Consider the following 18,762-nt stretch of genomic DNA (forward strand, 5'->3'; position numbering starts at 1 on the left):
GCCCCGCCCGGTCGCTGTCGCCGCCCTCGCGGGCGCTGGTTTGTCGGGTATGACGTCACCGCGGCCGCCTCCCTATGCCCATTGGGAAGCGCGCCTGTCCGTCAGGCAGCTGAGGCGTTAGGGGGCGGTGGCGGCCATTTTGGAGCAGAGCGCGGGGCTGGGCGGAGCGGAGGCAGCGCGGGACGCGGAGGGAGCGCGGAGGACACCCCACACACATCTCGCTATGGCAGCCACGCTCGGTACCGGCGCCCGCGCGGAGGAGACCGGGCAGGAGAAACAGGTAGGGAACCCCGGGTCGGGCCCGGCCGGCTCCCATTGGCTCGGCTGCACGTCGCTCTTCACGGTCCTGTGCGTGGGTTGGTTGGTTCTGTTGTCCATCTGATGAATGCTAGTCTCTCATTGGCTGCGGGGCTGATGCGGGTTGGACTTCCGGCAGGCCTGGTGGGATAGCTCGGTTTCGATGGCGGCGTGGGGGGTGCGTGGGGTCTTGTGCGATACTGGGGGTGGGGGGCACTGGTGGGAGGGGGCTGTGGGATGGGGGGTGCTGGGGAGCGTTGGATGAGAGGGGGCTTGTGGGTGCTGGGGAGTATTGGGATGGGAGGGGGGTGGGGGGTCCTGGGGAGCGCTGGGGCGCGAAGAGGAGCTGGGGGGTACGGGGGTTGTGCCCCACTGCCAAGGGGCCAGGCCCGGCTGCGGGTGAGGGGGAGGCCGCCTCATCAGCAGCTGGGTGAGGTCCTTTCGCGCAGGGGCATGCCAGGGTGCCGCAGTCCCATCCCCCCCTCCCCGAAAAACCGTCGTTGGCTTTAGCCCCGCTCCTTCCCCCCCCCCCCCGGGACCACCGCGGGGGCTGAGCGGACAAGTGATGAGCCGTGGCTGCGGCTTGTCGGGTGACCTGGTGGGACAGAGCTGCCTGCAGGTACGGGGGGAGCCGGGCTGGCGTCAAACAGCGGGGCTGGGCAGCGGTTCCAGGCGGCCCAAGCGGCTGTTGCGACCCCGGGCGCGAGCCTGAGCCCCCCACGGGGCAGTCGGACCCCTCCAGGGCACAGGCAGAGCTGCTGCCCTCCCCTGCTGCGGGCCACCTTCAGCCATCCCGCTGTGGCCAGTGTAGCCTCGCTCGGACGTCACAGCGGGAGAAGCTTTTTCCACTTCCCTGGCATTAGTTTAGCTCTGGGGGTGGGCATAAGAAGGAGGCAGCTGCACTGCCTTCTAGGCACCGAGAGAAGGTGGTGGGCGCTTTCCCATGGTGGAGGGACATGGTGGGAGGCACTGCTGTGGGCGGCCCCATGATCTGCTGGCAGGTGTTAAGGATGCTGGCACGGTATTTGCTCTGCTGAGTGCCACAGAAGAAGCAGTGCCTACGAGGTGGGCGAGCACTGGAGTGCAGTGGCACACGCTAGACGGTGCGGGAGAGATGCGGTGATGGGAGCCAGTGGTGTTTGCAGCCAGGCAGGGAGGAACAAGGCTTGGAGATGAAGAACTGAGGCGATGGAAGGGCTGCGGGGGGCAAAGCTTTGGCTTCTGCTGCCAAAACCTGCCTTGACCCATCTGATGGGGTGCTTAGCTCTGTGGCAGGGCCAAGTGGTGTGCTCTTATTCCTGGGAGCTGTCATGGAGATGGATAAGAAGAGCCGGGCTCCTTCAGGCCATGTGTGTGGGCAAAGCCCTGCAGCATGCAGAAGCTGAAGATCGTGACAAGACCCTCGGCACCTTCCCCCGCCTTCGATCCCTGGGGACCCCTGTGGACGGGGGTGTAAGGAGGAGCCTGCGCAGTTGGGGCTCCAGGTGGGATGCACCAAGCCTGCACATCATGCTGCTGCTCCTAGCTCTAGTTGTCCCAGTTTTGACTGTCAGGAGCTGCCATTAACTAGGGTTTGCTTTGTCTTTTTGAGACGCAGCCAAGGAGCTGTTCTATGGCAGCCTTTGCATATGCTGTCTTGCAGCTTCTCAGGGAGCTGGCCCCCAGGGCCAGAGCCACTCTGCGAAGAGCTGCTCCCCTGGGTCCACACCAGTGGAAGATCACATTGGAAATGTCTGGCAGTGCTGGCAATGCTTTCCAACCTGGAGGCTTGTGGGCTCCAGCTTGCTCTTGGCCACCTGGGAAGGGAAGTCCTGCCAGTCGAATTGCACAGGAGCACATCTTAATGCCACCAGGCCGAGCTTCAGTGCCTTGTCCTTGGGGAGCCTGGGACTCCCATCCCTAGCCACCTCCACCCTGCATGATTGCCAGCTGCATCCTTCCAGCTTGCTCGTCCCATCTGATGCCAAGGGCTTTCCTGCTTCACAGTTGGGGCGCAGGCTCGTGGTGACAGCGTTCTGCCATGCTTATTGCATGGAGCGTGCCATCTCTGGTGGGCTGGGAGGGGTTCAGGGCCTCAGCACTGGGGAGAAGATGCACATGGCATCCATCGGTGCAGCCAGGCTGGCAGGAGCAGAGTGGCTGCTGCTGCCAAATCTGCCAACAGCGTCCCTGCTAGAAAGGGAGCAGTGATGAAAAACACCCCTTGCCAGCATCCTGGGAAAAAATGACTTGTACTCGTGCAGTGGCTTGGCCCCAGGTGGCTGCTGGTGGAGGTGGCCAGCAGTGACGCGTTCCCGTTGGAGCTGGGCCAGTTGACCGCCAGAATTTGGCCTTGCCGGGGGTGAGGTTCTCCAGGCCCTGCTGGGAACTTGACTCCTTCCCACCCCAGACCGAAGCTCCTGTCCCCAGGTCTGCAGCCCTTCCTTGGAGGGGAGAACGCACCTCCCTGAAGAGAGAGGCTGGTGGCTGGGAAGCAGATCCCAAGCCCTGCACTGGGAACCCTTGCTTTGTTGCTCAGCTGATGCTACTTCAATAGCTGGGTTGAGGGGGTGTTTCAGAGCTCCTGTAGAGGGGACAGATGACAACCAGGTCCTGGCACCTTATGCTGGAATTGGTCCCAGGCTTCCAGTGGGCTGGGTGGCTTCCTAGAACATCCTGAAACTCCTGTGGCTGTGAAAAAGGTGCTAAAATGCCGCTTTGCTGCCTGTGCGGGTTTTGGGGGAGAAGGGTTTCTTCCATCTCAGCTGTACTGCAGCGGGGGCAGCAAGGCCGAACCCTCCCAGCACCGCAGTGCACTGCCGCAGCCCATTGTGCAGGGTGGCTCTGGACTGACATTTGCCAATGCTGGTCGACCTGTCGCTAGTCAGGGGAAGACGCTTGTCCAGCAGCGATTTGCAGTGATGTTTTAAGCCCAATTTGCAAAGCCAAATGTCAGCGCAAGTGCCTGTAGGGGCTTTCATCTGGGAAGGAGGCAGGGAGAGGGACTCTGCCTGTTTCCACAGGTACTGGAGGTAAAAGCTCTTTTCTGGCTGGGAAGGTGCTCTCTGAGTGCATCTGGGTTTTTCAGGGGACCACACCTTGCTCGGCAAGCCAGGTGCCAGAGTTTGGACGTGCTGCTGAATATTGTGTTACAGCATCACAGGTGCGCTTTTTTCCTATGGGGCTGAAAGGCTTTCCACCCCCCTCTTTGTTTTTCAGGACATGCAAGAGAAGGAAACCGTCACCCCTGAGAGAGCAGAAGAGGCAAAACTGAAGGCCAAATACCCCAACCTAGGCCAGAAGCCTGGAGGTTCTGACTTCCTCATGAAGAGACTGCAGAAAGGGGTATTTATTCCTTAGCCATGGCTCATTCGTGTTCTCTCCTCTCTCAATGGCACAGGCAGCCAAGCTCCAACCAGGGCAGAGGAATCACACCAAAATTCCCCAGGCCAAAAAGTCTGTTGAACCCATGGGCCAGGCTCTTTCCAGTGCCTGTGCTGGATGTGGCACCCAGCAGGAACAAGCCTGAAGCAGCGAGGGCTGCTGTGGTCAAGCAAGTAGGGCTAGTGCCTGCTCAGAACCCAAAAGCTGCAGCCTCTTCGTTGGTTTTGCTCTGTGTATCTCCCCCAGAGGTGGATCTTACCCTGTCCTCCACACCCTGGCCCAAAACCTGGGGTCTAGAGGTGAAATGAGTGCATAAATCCCCCCCCCTGCCTGCTGCTGTGCTCCCTGGGGTTCAGTGGGCCACTGAGATGCTGCAGGCCTGAGTTTTTCTCTCTGGTCTGCACTTTGTCTGATTTCTTCGCTGGTGCAAAAGGCACTGAGAATGCAAGTGAGTCAGCTGGCTGTATCTCCATCACTGGCACCAGTGTAAAAAGCCAACATTCTGACTGTGCTCCCTGGAAATGTAATTAAATCCCTCTCTGAGAGCCATCTGTAGCCTGCTTGGGTTGTCACTGCTGGCTCTTCTCCTTGTGGAAGCTGGTGCAGAAAACATAAATTCCTCTTGAGCTGCTGGCAGCCAGTGGCTGCGTGCCTTCCCCAGCTCTGAACACACGGTGTCTCCCGGTCACACTGCTCGGGGTTTGGCTCTGTCCTGCTTCCGTTTCAGCTTGTAATGACAGCTGTCCCCTCTGCCTGGGCAGCTGCCGTGGGCGCTTGCTCTCACTGTTGATGTGATCACTGGGACTGTTATTTTAGGTACCGGCTCCTAAAACAAGCACAGAAAAGAGGGTTGTTTAATGGCTTGGCACTGAAGCGGGACAGGGCTTTTTGTCAGGACTGGGCTCATTGGGGCCTGACAGTGCATCGGGGCTTTTAAGAGCTCCTTGTGCCCAGCAAAGCCCTGACTGTAGCATTGGCATAAGCTCTGCTTTGGTATTCAGCCTTTCCTACACCGCTGTGGGGGGAGAAGGAGCACAGAGTCCCATGGTGATGTGTGCGATAAGGAAATGAAATGCCCTTTGAACCCTAGGTCAGTGGTGCTGTGCAGCAGGGAGGTGTCCTCTGGCCACGTCTTTGCAGCCATTTCCCTGCATTGTTTCAGCTGCTGGGAGCCTGGGCAGTCCAGTGAAGGCCTTGGCACTGGCCAGGCTGTACTCTCCGGGGAGAAAATCATGCCTCTGTCACACCAGCTCATCTCTTCACCAAACCAGAATAAACTGTATTGGCAAATGTCCCCTGGCTTTCCTACCGGAGCTGAGCCTCTGCCTGGAGGCATCTGCTGACGTGGCTGTGCCTATGTTCAGCTGTCTGGGGGTCTCTGGGATTGAATCCCTGTCACGCTGAGTGTGGTACAAGGGCAGGGCAGGAAAAACCTAGTCTTTACTCAGCAAGTGCCACGCCAAGCAGCAAAAGTTCACAGGCTACAAACATTCAAAAGTGGGTCAAAGGGAGAAAATGCACCCTGGTGTCTTGAGTCAGACAGGCGGCTGCTGTGGGGCAAAGCTTCTTCCAGCTGGGGCAGATCTGAGTCACTCTGGGTTTGTGGGTGGGTGATAAAGGCCTTTTAAATTGGGCCAGGCTGCCTTGCTTGGATTTTTCCTTGCATAATGTTTTTGTGACCTGGTTTTGAGCAACCCGAGCATCTCCTTAAAGGATATTTGTGGCCAGGTGTCTGTATCTCTGCTGTGTCCCTACCACTCTTGCAAATCAGAGTAACCCAAACACCTCTCCCTCTTCCAGCAAAAATACTTCGATTCTGGTGACTACAACATGGCCAAGGCAAAGATGAAGAACAAGCAGTTGCCAAGTGCAGGGCCAGACAAGAACCTGGTGACAGGAGACCACATCCCCACGCCACAGGACCTCCCGCAGAGAAAATCCTCGCTTGTAACCAGCAAGCTGGCAGGGTAGCCTGTGCTCACAGGCTGGGTTTTTTCCTATTTCCTTTTTGTTTTGGCTAAATGGATTGAACTTCACTGTACCATAGGGATGGGAGCACCAGAATCCACATAGTTATTTGAGTATTTACAGCAAACACACACTGAGACTGTGTTTCAGTGAGAGGTGAACAAGAGGTGTCAGTAGCCTGGAATGCACAGGCAGATTTGATTGGGCCATTCCTTTTAGCAAGTCAGTTTGCTGCCTTAATTTTCATGCTGTTTGAAACCATCCTTGCTTGCAGAGCTACTGATGCACTGCCTCCTTGCCTGGAGAGTCAAGCAGCCCCAGGAGAAGCAGGAAAGTGCTCAGAGGAGTTGCTTGCGGTTTGCTTGGCACCAGTAGGAGAGGAGAGCTTGGAGCTGTGGTGTGTGAATGCTTTTCAGGTGTTGGGTGTCTGCAGGGGAAGAACTGGCTGGGCAAAAGGTGTGATACATGATCTGGAAGTTTAAATAGGTGTGCACATTAGAGCTTCTAAGTGAAGAAATTAGCTGGTATGCAAAAAAATTACATGGCTGTGTTGCTGGGCTGAGCTGCCTGGGATCTATCCCCTGCTTGCACAAAGCAGCTGAGGTCGCAGGAGGGGACGATGCATCTGATGGTTGCGGGAGAGAGGCCAGGCAGTGTTTGAAACAGTCCTTGTGGCTTGGAGCTGTGATGGGGCATTTGCTGTTTTGGGGGTATAGCCCCACCACAGCTGCATCCAAGTGCAAGGCACAGTGTGAGGCTTGCAGCTGCCCCAGAGGGTTTGTGGACAGTTTCTGTCTCCCTGGTCAGTTCTGGCCAGTGATGCTGGCTGCGTTGGCAAGGGTGAGAGATGGTGCCTCTCCTGGCTGCCAGGTAGGCAGCAAAGGTGGTGAGCTGAATCCCACCAGCAGCAGGGTGCTTGGCACACAGGAGAGTGGCCAAATGGGCAGGCAGACCCTTGTCTGGTTGCATGCAGCCCCTGCCTGATGCCCAGACTTTTGTGCTTGCAAAGCAGCGGCCAGCAGCAGCCTGTGAGACAGATGTGAGCTGTTAGAGCTGATCTCTGAAGGGAGAGAGGCAGGACTGGGAATAACCACCCTGGAAGGGAAAAAAGCACCGGAGACAGAGATTAGGAAGAGAGGAGCATAGAGGCAAACCTGCGTTGACAGTGTCAGGCACCCCAAGCTGGGGTTTCTTTCTTTTTTCTCCTTTTTTTTTATTCCTGCCTTTTCTTTGTTCCAGGCCTGAAAAGTAACACCACCCCCCAAAAAAAAACCACCAAAACAAAAAAACCCAAACCAAAAGGTTGGTGTGATGGCTGCAGCCTGCAGAATGATGTGCACACTTGGTGCGTGTACTTTCCACTCCTCATGCAGTGGAGATGAAGTGGACTCCCCTCCTGTGCAGTGGAAGGTCTCAGCATGCCTGTGCTAGGGCAGTGCTAAACCTGCCCAGTTTAGGCCTAGTTTTGAAGGCATGTGGGTAAAAGGAAGTCAAGTGGATGTCTTTTTTTTTTTTTAATTATTTTCTTTATTTTCAGGGATTCCCATCAGGTGGGGAGAAACCAAGGCAGGGAGGCAATAGGCAATGCTCTGCATGGGCACAGCTTTCCTTATGTGCGTTCTTGGCTGGCTGACTCAGGGTTTCCTGAGAACCTGTTTCATTCATCATGCTTTCCTGCTGCTGGCCGGAGTGAGGAACGTGGTGTTGCTTCCCTGGAGATTGTTTGCCAAGGGTGTGCTCAAATGCTTGCATTTGTCTTCAGGTGGTTTGGAGCAAGCCAGCCGCAGCTCCACTCATCTGGGCACAGTGAGCAAGGGGCTCTTGTTGCCATCCCTGTGACTGCAGAGGACAGTTTTCTCTTTCTGGAGCGGGCAAGGAGTGTAGCAGGATTAGGGGCTGCCCACTTGTAACCACAGGTCTGTGTTTCCATCTCTGTCACCTTTCCAGACCCTGTGTGACCTGGCCGGGGTGGTGCTGGCAGTGGCTGTGCAACTTCCTTGGATGTTCTGCTGTCTGTCCCAGCCATGTTGTAAATAGATATTAATCATATATATAAATATATATATAATTTTTTACATGTTCATCTCTCCTCTCTTTTAGAGTGCTATGTTTTGTGTTTTTTTGTTGTTGTTTTTTTTTTTTTTAAAAAAAGAGGAAATAGTGAAGAATTCAAAGGGGTGTTGCAGCTTGGGGGCTGCCCCTGTGCTGAGAGGGGCAAGAGGGAGGGGACAGCTGTCAAACCACACCTTTCCCTGGTTTTTTGAAATGCCAGGTGTGCTTGCGCAGGAAGGGGAAGTGATTGTCAGGACACAGGATGAGAACTAGGAAGAGCAATTTACAAGGGTAGTAGCCATGGAGCAGGGTTATTTGCATTCTGCCCCCAGAGCCAGGCAGGCAGCAACAGTGTGATGATGCTGTCTGCCCTGCTGCCTGCCTTGTACAGGAAGGGGTGCATTGGGAACTGCCCTGGCATTCGCATTCTCATCCTCTGCTGCTTGTAAAATATTACCGTAAGAATGAGGCTGGCAGTGGTAGGAGGCTTGATGCCCCCAGGGCTGTTGGGGTGAGCCAGGAGGAAGATGTTTAGCACCAACTATCGGGGTGTCTGAGGGACTTGTGCGGCTGGAGCAAGGCCGTCAAAGTGCAGCTGTGGAGTGGGATGGGGCACAGAGGGATGGCTTGGGCTCACTGAGCCCATGCAGGGTTTCATTGAGGCAGGGAAGGCAGGTGTGGCCATGCTCTTGTACCCCAGGGATGGGCACTGGGTGGGAGAGGGCATATGGGAGAGACCCCAAAAGCCTCAGGAAAATTGCTCAAAGCCCCTGCTCAAAGCCCTCCTTCAGGGCTCATTTCAGCTACTGCTCCCCCACCCTGGATATGTGAGCAGTGTGGTACCCTTCTCTGCGGGCTGTGGAGTGTCTGTGGGGCTGTCCCCCAGCAATGGAGCCATGGGGTGTACATGGGTTCATCCCCAGCTATAGGGTATATGGAGAGCTGATCCCCAGCAATGGGGCAGGGGGCCAACCCCTCGCAGTGGGGCTGTGGGGTGTTTGTAGGGCTGTCCCCTGGTGATGGGGTCTGTGGGGTGTGTGTGGTCTGAACCCCAGCTATGGGGGTGTGTGCTGGGCCATGGGTTCTCCATGGGCTGTCCCCCAGGGATGGGGCCATGTGGTACACGTAGGGCTCTGGGGTGTGTATGGTGGTCATGGTTTAACCCCTGTGTGTTGGGTGGGTGTAGGGTGTATGGGGGACATCACCCAGTGATGGGGCCATGGGGTTTATCAGATGTGTGTGGGCTGGGGTTGGGGGTGCATGGGGTCCATCCCATTGCACAGCCACAGGGGCTAAGTGGGGCCAGCAGCCACCTTAGCTCACAGCTGAGAGACTCGGGGTGAGCACAGGAGAAGGTGGTTTCTATCCTCCTGCCTTCAAACTGAATCCTGCCCCCCGCCCCCGCCCCGGCTGTGGGGCAGGGGCTCCCAGTGCCCTCCCCAGGGGTCAGGGCTGCCTCACAGTGACATCCTCCCACTGTGGCTCCCTCCGTCCCCACTGGCAGCCATCCTGGAGGCTTTAACTCCAGGATTTTCAGCCTTGACATCACACCTTTCCTTTCTAGAGTTTAACAGCCCAGCTGATGGTGTCACCGGGGTGGGCCACTGTTCAAATGAACCCATTGACCCTCCCTGGGGCTGCCTGAAGCCTCTGCGCTGCATCTTCCCCCCTGGCCCAGTTGGCCATTTTGCAGGCCCTCAAGCCCACATCACAGTGGGGGCCAGGGCCGGGTGTTTGCACAGGGACATGCTGTTCCAGCTTGGTGCCAAGTATGTGCTGGTGTTTGTGCTTTAAAGCTTGGCGCTGCTGAGGAAGTATGTGCTGGGCGCTGCCCCAAGCTGCCGGATCAAGCCGAGCTCGCCTCTGTTATTGCTACTGGTGCCAGGAATTTGCTTCCCAACAAGGACGCATTCCTTGGGGCCACAGGAAGGATTTTGAGGGGGCTGGGTTTCATCTTGCTGGACCCCAGTGCAACCCAGTCGCACTCTTGCCCTGGTTTGTGGGGGTGGCAGCTGGGAAAGGAGCTGGCAAGGGGGTAAAGGGGCACCCAGAGTTGATGCATGTCCCTGTTTCTTGTAAGATGTGGGGCAAGAGCACTTCGGGGTACTTGGGATAGGGCTGTGCCCTGTGTTCACTGCAGCTTCCTCTGCTGTGCCCACCGGTGCATGGTGACGCTCAGGATGGTGACAGAGGTTTGGGTTTGCTGCAGTTTCTGTCCCCAAAAACACTGACCAGAGCAGGGCTTCTTCATGGTGGCAGCTCCCCATGTCCTCACTGCCTCCCTGGAGTGGTAAGACCCATTTGAGAAGATGTGCTGGTGTTCTCTCCTCACATCTGGGGTTCTCTGTCTTGCTCTTGCCACATCTCACTTCAGTGACGCTGCAGCGCCTCACATCAGCTGGGTGACTTGGGGCTGACTTCACCTTTGCAGGTGGTGGCCAGGGCTCTGCTACCATGAGGTATTTTGGTGGTCTTTGGATGGCACAGTGGTGCAGAGAGGTCCTAGCACAAATCCCTAGTGTTCCTGGCCTGGCCACCTGTGTGCCATCTGCCATCAGGACCTGCAAGGATACCCTTTCCCGCCTTCAGAGAGGGTAACTGGGGGTGTGATTTCTGGGGACCCCAAACCCCAATTTCCAGTGTCTTGGGTCTGATTAGGCACAAAATGTGCCTAACTGCACTGGTGCTTGGCTCCACAGGTGGAAATCCCCCACGTGTGAGCTCTGCAGGACAGCAGCTGTTCCTGTACCTGGGCCTCTCTCTCCATCCCAGCCTTTCTGAGAGGTGGGGATAGAGTGGAGCGCAGTCCCTGGGATACAGCCCTGGCAAAGGGGCGCTTGGGAGACCTCCTTTTGTTCCTCACCACCCCAGAGCAAAGCTGTGGCATTTGCCTTTCCAGGGAGTGTCTGATCCACCTGCATCGGCACAGGTCCCTGTGGCTTCTTCCCCAACCAAGTTTTGCCCAAACCGGGGCATATTTTGAGAGCATCACACTCAGTCCCAGGTTGGTGAAGGAGGGACCTGTGGCCAGGGAAGACTGGAATGGAGAGCCAGTGCCCCAACAATGCTGAGACTGGCCAAAGTGCCCACGGGGTGTCCCAGGCAATAGATGATGGCAGAGCAGGTCTGGCCTCCCCAGGGCACCCACCAGCCCTTTCACAACCTAACTTGTGCTGGATCCTGCTGGCAGCCCCAAGGGCATGGGGTGATGCCCTGCTTTGTGACCCCACAGCCCTCAGAGCTGGCAGATGCAAGGAGGTTTCGAGTAACAGGAGAGAAGTGAAGCAACCCACCCATGACTGGAAGAAATGGGGCAGTTCCCCATGAACGTCCAGCTAAGCAAGCCAAAGTCAGAGAGGGCTTTAACCAGACAGAGCCAGTTAAAATGCTGAGCAGGTGGGAAGTGACATAGAATCATATAATAGTTTGGGTTGGAAGGGAACTTTAAAGGTGATCTAATCCAACCCTTCCTGCAACGAGCAGGGACATCTTCAACTAGATCAGGTTGTTCAGAGCCCTGTCTAGCCCGACCTTGAATGTTTCCAGGGTTGGGGCATATACAACCTCTCTGGGCAACCTGTGCCAGTGTTTTACCACCCTCAGCGTAAAATATTTCTTCCTTACATCTAATCTAAATCTGCCCTCTTTTAGTTTAAAACCATTACCCTTTCTCCTATTGCAACAAGCCCTACTAAAGTCTGTCCCCATCTTTCTTACAAGCCCACTTTAAGTACCGAAAGGCCACAACAAGGTCCCCCTGGAGCCTTCTCCAGGCTCAACAACCCCAACTCTCTAAGCCTGTCCTCACAGGAGAGGTGTTCCAGTCCTCTGAGCATTTTTGTGGCCTCCTCTGAACCTGCTCCAACAGGTCCATGTCTTTCCTGTGCTGAGGCCCCCAGAGCTGGATTCGGTACTCCGGGGGTGGGGGGGCCTCACCAGAGCACATCACACTCCCCACTTCCAAGCAGTGCTTTCAGTGTACACCAGCAAGGGTGTCCTGGCTCCCGCCATGTGCCAGGGCTTCAGTTTTCCTGGCAGCATGCTCACAGCCTTGCCAGGGGATGCTTTGTGTTGCAAAAACCAGAAAGAAAACAGGGGTTGAGGCATGGGAGGGACATGCAGCCCCTTGGAAAATGGTGCAGGCTGCACGGACTGTGTGCCCTGTGATGGGGGGGGGACACGGCAGAGCCTGGTGGTACTGGGGTGGTGGTGGTGGGGGGGGTACCAGCACAGAGGTACCCTGCCCTGCTAAGAGGCTGTTGCACGGCACCAAAGAAGGGCCGGGAGCCCACAGCAGGGCCCGGCAGCACCGGGGGCGAGGGGGAAGGGAAGGGTACCCGGTGTGGGGCCTGGCAGGTCCGGGGGGGGGGGGGGGGGGCAGGGCGTCGGTGCCGTGGGGCCACAGCAAGGCCCAGATGAGGCCCGGCGAGGGGGGGGGGGGGGGGACACGCCTATCCGCGGAGGCGGCGACTCTTTCGCCCCCTTTCACCCCAAAAAGCCACGGCCAGGCGAGGCGTGGCCCCCACTCCCATGGTGGCGTTCTCTCGGCGGGGGCGGGCCGGAAGCGGAGCCGGAAACGCCGGCGGGGCCTCGCCCCGCCTCCGCCGCGCCCCACGCTCTCGTCACCGCCGCCATATAAGCGGCAGCGACGCTCACGCCCGCGCAGCTCTCTGTCGGTGCGCACCGGGCGCCATGTTCGCCGTGAAGCGGAACGCCGTCATCGGCTTCAACCTCTACTGCGGCGGCGGCCCGGCCCTGGCGCCCGCCTCGCCGGGAGGGCGGCCGGCCCCGCCGCCGCCGCCCGCCGCCGCCGCTGAGGTACCCGGGACCCTGATTGGCTCCGTGGGGGCCTGGGCCGCCGCCGGTCGCCCCGAGCACCCCCGCGCGCTGGTTGGCTGCGGCGCGGCCCCCCGCGCGGCGCTGCCCCCCGCGGCGCGGCCGGGCGCGCTGTGGAGCCCCGAGGAGGAGCTGGACGGCTGCGAGCCGGAGGCCGAGCGCGGCCCGGCGGGGGACTCGCTGCCCGGCACGCCGCCCGGGCCGCCGGAGCCGCCCGATGGGCTGCGGCAGGACTCGCTGGAGCTCATCAGCCGCTACCTGCGGGAGGCGGCGGGCGAGGCCGAGCCCGCCGTGAAGAAGCTTTTCCCGGGGCTGCTGGGCGGGCCCGGCCGGCCCGGCGGATCGGGCGATGCCGTGATGGAGAAGGCGCTGGAGACGCTGCGGAGGGTGGGCGACGGCGTCATGCAGAAACACGAGCTGGCCTTCCAGGGTGTGTGGCGGCCGGCTCCTCCCTAGCGGAGGGTGGGGAACGGGCGGCGTGTGGGGTGGGGGCGCCTCAGGCCCTGCTGTGGGCCTGCCTGGGTAGGGGTGCTTGAGGCCTCGGGGATGCCTGGGGCCCGCTTCCCCTCCTTTGGAGGCGAGTTACGGACCCCGGTCCTGTCCCTTCCCAGCGTGGGGTCCTGGGGGGGTTTTGGGGCTTGCCCCTCGAAGAGGGGAGTGTAGGGATGTGGGTCCCTAGGAGATCCTGCCCCCACGTGTGCTCCCTCTGCCGTGTGTGTGGGCCCTCAAGGTAGGTGGGCTGCAGGCTGCTGCATGGTAGGGGCTGGGAGAGGCCTAGGCCGGAGCTGGCCCTTGGGGCTGGAGCAAGGCCTCTGCGCCAACCCATCCCCCCAGCAAGGGGAGCGGGGGCGGGGAGGGCATGCCTGAGCTCTTGGCCGGGTCATTTACGGGATGGGCTGTGGCCCTGGTTTCGAGTGAGTTAGGCCAGCTGAGAAGTGATTAAAAATGAAACTGAACTTTGTTCGATGGGAGGTGGAAGAACTGCTGGTAACGTGTGCAGAGGAGATAATCTAGTTACAGATTAGCCCCAGTGCCTCCTTGCGCCCTGCTTTGCTCAGCATGACTATATGCAAATAATCCCAAGTGTCTAAAGATTAATTAGCTTGTGAGTTTAAACTTATGATGCCCCTGGCTCGGGTGGAAGGGAGTTTTGGGGGGAGAAATTCTCCTGGACAATGTGTTCAGGTTATAGCTATTCTAATGTATTTTGCCTACTTCTTATGAGTCCTAGAATAGCCATAGAAACTTGAACCCCAGTGCCTGAGCTTGGATAAGTAGGTGTTGTCACTGCAGAGTATCCTGGGAATGGACTGGAAGTGAGAACTTACCATTTTTACCTGGTTTTGTGTAACTCGGAAATGAGCTGGTTTGGGGCTAGCCTGAGTCGTCGGGGTGGTGGGACTGAGCTCCTGGCCTCAGGGCTCATGGTGGGACTGCTTTTGGCATGCCACACCACACCATATCTGATCCCAGATCAGAACAGTGCCTGGCGCAGAAGGGTAGTGTCTGCGTCTTCTCCTGAGATGGCGAGTGGTGAAATGCCTCCTTTCTTGCAGGAGGATGTTCCAGTTTTGAGTGGTTTTTTTTTTGTTTGTTTGGGGTTTTTTTAATGCAAAGGGCTTCAGGTACTTCGTCATGTCCTTAGCTGTGCTGATGCTTAAGACTGTGGGTTCAGTTACCCTGGCCAAATTTATGAATGTGCTTGTTGAACAAGCCACGCTTGGGAGGAATGTTCAGACCAACACAAGCTGGTGTTGGTATCTGAGACTTCTGCAGGGACGGTTATCTTCATGTGTGCAGAAAAGGCACGGGCTTCAGGAAGGCTTCCTGTTAGTTTGAGCAACAAGCAATGCCTTTCAGTTTCATAAAGGCTTGTCTTGTTTGCTTATTCATGAGAGGGCACTGCAGGTCAAACTGGGGAATTCTTGTTGTTCCAGTCACTAAAACCCAATTAATAAAAAGGTGACATGTCTGCCTGGCTGTAGGTGACTGTCCTTTGTTTTTGGCTTGAGGGGCAGGGCTTGTGGCAGGCTGCAAAATGACTTCTGTGCTGTGGTTCTGACGTGGTGAGGCTTTAAAGCCCTTGTGAGATAGGGGAGTGTGACGTGCGCAGAGATGGCAGCTGTGCCCGAGGTGGGGAGGAAGGAACTAGAAATGGGTTATGGGCTGGTTTTTGTCTGGTCCAGGCGAGTGTGAGCAGCAAAGCGCTCTGCAGTAGCAGTCAGGTACTTGCTTTCCATCCCTGACACTTGGTAGTGACTCTTAACAGCTGTTGGACCTAGAGTGTAGGGGCTGCATCTTCTCACTGGTCACCTTGTGGGGTATTTGGCGTTGTGTGCATGCCTGCTTCTAAACCAGCATCTCTTGCAGGAATGCTTCGGAAACTGGAAATCCAGAAAGAGGAAGATCTGCAGTCGGTGTGTGAAGTGGCTGCCCATGTGTTCAGTGATGGAGTAACAAACTGGGGTCGAGTGGTGACGCTCATCTCGTTCGGTGCCTTTGTTGCGAAACACCTGAAAAGCATAAACCAGGAGAGGTGCATCAGCTCGTTGGCAGGGATCATCACAGATGCACTTGTCTCATCTAAGCGCGAGTGGCTAATGAGCCAGGGAGGCTGGGTAAGTCACTGCCTATCCCAAACACTGCAAGCTTTTCAGAACAATCCAGTATTTTCCCATTTCTGTGACCTGCTCACTGACAACCATGTGTGTCAGCAAAGCACAGAAATGACTCACTGCTCCAGTTAAAACCACAGTCTGAAACATCTAGCTGGAGTTCTGGTTTTTCAGGAGCTCCTTACAATGAGCTGCCTGAAGCAGTCTTAACCTAAAAATGTGCCCCTGCCCAGCATGGAGGGGGCAGCATTCCCAAAGCCAAGTCAATCCCTGGTGTGCTGAGCTTGCTTGGAGCTGGGCCACAGCTGCTTTGGTGCTGTCTCCTGATTGCCGCCTCTGTGGGCCAGGCTGTGGCTGTAATGATTCTGGGGGACTGCACCACAGTGGATGTGCTGAGCAGGCTGTATCCCAGCCCACTCTGCCAGGGAAAAAGGCTTTCCATGCCTTCCTGTCAAAGAAGGGTGGCTGGCAGAAAAATGACTTTCTCTTCTTTCTTCTAGGAGGGCTTTGTTGACTTCTTTCGAGTCGAGGACCTAGAAGGCAGCATCAGAAATGTACTGATGGCGTTTGCAGGTGTGGCTGGACTAGGAGCGAGCTTGGCCTACATGATCCGGTGAGCCAGGGTATGCTGCAGAGGGACACAACTCTGGGTGGACTGGCTCTGTTTGGGGCTGGCAAGCTGATCACTTCCTACTGTGAGTGCTTATGAAGCTGGACTTGAGTGACCGAAGGAAAATATCTAGGCATCCCCTGAGCAATCCTTTCTGAAGGAGGAAGGTGTGATCTGGTCAGATTGCAGGTACCAATGAGGATTTATTGCTTTGGGAAGAGAAAGTGGAAGAATTGATATTCTACTTCCTTCAAGAGGATGATGGAAAGCTGAAGTAGACTGCTTCAGTTTTATCCCGGAGGGAACCAATCTGCTTAGCAGCAAGCCAGTGAGCACCAGCAGCTCTTGTCTGGACTGAAGCCTCCTGGGCTTGGCACGGCAGCTGTGTGTGGAGCAGATGTTTCAGGGTTGTGGGTTTCTGGAAATAGTATCTTCTGCTGATGGTGTCCTGCCTGAACTTGCGGCTTTTCTGTTGGAGCAGAAGCATTGAATGCTGGGTGTTGTGTGAGCCTGTGCCTACACCCAGGTGTGCTGGCAAGGGAGCCTTTGGTTGCTGCTGGCTCTGCACGCATCTGCCCTCTGGAATTGGTAGAGCTGTGCCAGCAGCCAAGATGTGCGACCTGCTGCCAGAACATGGGGTGCTGGAGCCCTGCTTAGCCGCTTCCCTCTCAGCAGGGCTTCAGCCAGGTCACTGAGCAGGCAGAGGGGTGGGTGGGGTGGGGGGGATGGGTGAGGTGGGGCTTGAGATGGTAACCACAGCCAGCTGCAGCTTGGCTGCATTGGCCTGTCTGGCTGATCTCTGCTACATTGATGCGACTCGCCACACACAGGCAGTTTAAAAATAGGGAGTGCATTTGTAAGTATGTAAAACCCCACATGGGGTGGGGAGGCTATAGAGAACCTGTAAATATCTATAAATCTGTAGAATATGTACATTTTTACAGAGCTAATGATACAAAAAGGAGGAATTTTGAATGTCGTAGAACTGCTTATGGGTGCATTGCACTTCATTCTTCATGTGAAGTAGCATTTTTGTGGCGAAGCCTTTTCCTGCCTTGACTCCAATTGAGCCTTTCTCTGATGTACTTGAGCAACACTGCAAGGGAGCATAATAAGGATTAGTGGCCTGGTGGACTCTCATTGTGCCCATGGCTTGCTGGCAACAGTTGATGTTTCTGTTTATTTTAATCTTTTTGGTTATTCTAGCCCTTCTAGTGGGTGGGGAGCTGTGGAAGTTGGTATCGGTCACTTCCCTGTCTTCCCTTCGTTTTGATCCTCTAAGCCATGAGTGGAACGAAGCTGATGTTTGAATGTAAATGTTCTGGAGCAGAATAAAACTCGTTGGCTCGGATCCGCAGCTTGTGCAAGTCCGTCGGTGCCGGCCCTGGGCTCAGTCCTTGATCCCCAGCTGGTAACATTGCTTCTTGGTGGGCTTGCAGTGCTCATCCATCTTGTGCCCTCTGACTGTCGATTGGTTGGTTCTTGGGAGCTCTACTCTGTGGGATTGGGTCCCACACAGCAAGGAACATCCTCGTCCATGGTGTTTGACCTGCAGCCCAAGTGATGCCCAATGGAAACCCAAGTGGAGAGCTGAAAGGTGGTGCTATTGTCAGGCCTGCTTGTTTGCTGAACGAGCACTTAGTTTTGTCAAATAAATGTCTCTTGTTCTCATTCCTCTAGTATAAAACTTGCTGTTTCCTATAACGAGATGCTGACATGCTGGATGTTCTTGCTCTGCTTTGCTGGTGTGGGCCTGTTTGCACAGATGCTGCCTGTGGGGCACCCCACAGCCTCTTGCTTATTAGAAAGATAAGCTGTGGGCTATGGAAAACTGCTCTGGGTGTCTTGTGTCACCCATCGGGGCTCCCCAGAGCTGCTGTGTACTGAGATGCTCTTCTCCGTCACTGTGTACGTGGGTGGGGAAAGTCCATGAGGTGCCTCGTGCTCAGTGCCTGCATACTTTGAAACAGGTATTCTTGTGGTGCCCTGAAGTGTGCTGTGGTGTTCTGGGTGCCTGCGCTTGGCAGCTGGGGCTTACCACCCTCTGTGTCAGTGAGGCAGGGGTCTGCAGCCCTGAGGAGAGGGGACTCTCTGGAGCCTGGGGGTGAGCTGTGCTCCTTGCCATTTCCAAGGGGGGAGACCCTCTCAGTGGCTTTGGTTGTCTAGCACAGTCTTGTCCCTCCTCTGACGCCTCCTTAGGGGGACCCTGCTCCCCCAGACTGCTCTGTGCCCTCCATCCCCCAAGTTTTGATGCCTGCAAGTTGGGGATGGAGGAAGTGCATGGCCTGCCTGGGGCCAGAGGGCACAGCCCAGTTATGTGCAGACCTCGCTTGGGCAGTGGTTTGATGAACAGCTTCCTCTTGCCAGGACTGGGTTCTGCTGTGGAAGCCTTGGCTGGAAAATCCACCCCCCCCTCACCCCCGCGAGGGGCAAAGCGCTTCCCTACCCTAAAAACTGTGCTGGTGGCTCCAGCCTTGTGGGAGCCACCATCTCTGACAGACCAATCTGTCATCTTACTGCAGATGGGACGAGGCAGGGGAGAGGCGACAGCTTCCTGCAGTGCTGGTGAGGCCCTTGCTACTGAAAACGAGCTGGTGGCTCAGCCCTGTTATGCAGATATTGCAAAATGGTTTTTTGGTGTGGGTATTTTTTTGTTGTGTGTTTTGGTTTGTTTTTTTTTTTTAATGCTGTGTCTTTGCGGGCTATTTTGGGCCTGTTTGGTCCCCTGGGATGTGGTGGGGCCCTCATGCAAAGCGGGCCTTTGCCATGGAAATATGCAAAGGTGCTGGCAGGCTCAGAGGGGGTCGGGGCTGCTGGTGTTTCCTGGAAGCCGCAATGGTCTGATAAGGCCTGACTCGGTGCTGATAAACCAGGGGCTTCCTCTTCCGCTCCAGCAAGGGTTTTTCGCAGAAGCCAGCTTCGACTTCTCTGAACCTTTTGTGTAAATAAGTGGGGGGGGGGGGGGGGGGGGAATTAAAGTGGCCGCTGTGTCTGATGGTGGGGGGGGGGGGGGAGGGGGTG

The 18,762-nt window shown here is 56.5% G+C and overlaps 2 protein-coding genes across 3 annotated transcripts; both read left to right on the top strand.

Annotated features, from left to right (window-relative positions):
* The first annotated feature begins 68 nt into the window (after positions 1–68).
* Positions 69–7,705, top strand: ENSA (endosulfine alpha). 2 transcript variants are annotated; one of them, XM_049806046.1, is made up of 3 exons: positions 69–280; positions 3,496–3,621; positions 5,461–7,705. In XM_049806046.1, exons 1-3 carry the CDS (start codon positions 224–226, stop codon positions 5,629–5,631), a joined length of 354 nt encoding a protein of 117 aa, XP_049662003.1. In that variant the 5' UTR covers positions 69–223; the 3' UTR covers positions 5,632–7,705. The 2 variants fall into 2 exon arrangements, with proteins under 2 accessions (XP_049662003.1, XP_049662005.1); XM_049806048.1 differs by lacking the exon at positions 69–280 and adding an exon at positions 303–475.
* Positions 7,706–12,341: 4,636 nt separating this feature from the next.
* MCL1 (MCL1 apoptosis regulator, BCL2 family member) lies at positions 12,342–17,412 on the top strand. The gene is made up of 3 exons (XM_049805472.1): positions 12,342–12,946; positions 14,887–15,134; positions 15,632–17,412. Exons 1-3 carry the CDS (start codon positions 12,373–12,375, stop codon positions 15,746–15,748), a joined length of 939 nt encoding a protein of 312 aa, XP_049661429.1. The 5' UTR covers positions 12,342–12,372; the 3' UTR covers positions 15,749–17,412.
* Positions 17,413–18,762: the final 1,350 nt, after the last annotated feature.

This window comes from Accipiter gentilis, chromosome 7 (assembly GCF_929443795.1).
Source record: "Accipiter gentilis chromosome 7, bAccGen1.1, whole genome shotgun sequence".
NCBI classification, from domain to species: domain Eukaryota; kingdom Metazoa; phylum Chordata; class Aves; order Accipitriformes; family Accipitridae; genus Astur; species Astur gentilis.

Excerpts from the sequence above, each read along its gene's own strand:
- MCL1 (XM_049805472.1), top strand. The coding sequence starts at position 12,373 with ATGTTCGCCGTGAAGCGGAACGCCGTCATCGGCTTCAACCTCTACTGC. Across the intron at positions 12,947-14,886 it reads ACACGAGCTGGCCTTCCAGG|GAATGCTTCGGAAACTGGAA; the intron begins GTGTGTGGCGGC and ends CATCTCTTGCAG. Across the intron at positions 15,135-15,631 it reads TAATGAGCCAGGGAGGCTGG|GAGGGCTTTGTTGACTTCTT; the intron begins GTAAGTCACTGC and ends TCTTTCTTCTAG.
- ENSA (XM_049806046.1), top strand. The coding sequence starts at position 224 with ATGGCAGCCACGCTCGGTACCGGCGCCCGCGCGGAGGAGACCGGGCAG. Across the intron at positions 281-3,495 it reads AGACCGGGCAGGAGAAACAG|GACATGCAAGAGAAGGAAAC; the intron begins GTAGGGAACCCC and ends TTTGTTTTTCAG. Across the intron at positions 3,622-5,460 it reads TGAAGAGACTGCAGAAAGGG|CAAAAATACTTCGATTCTGG; the intron begins GTATTTATTCCT and ends TCCCTCTTCCAG.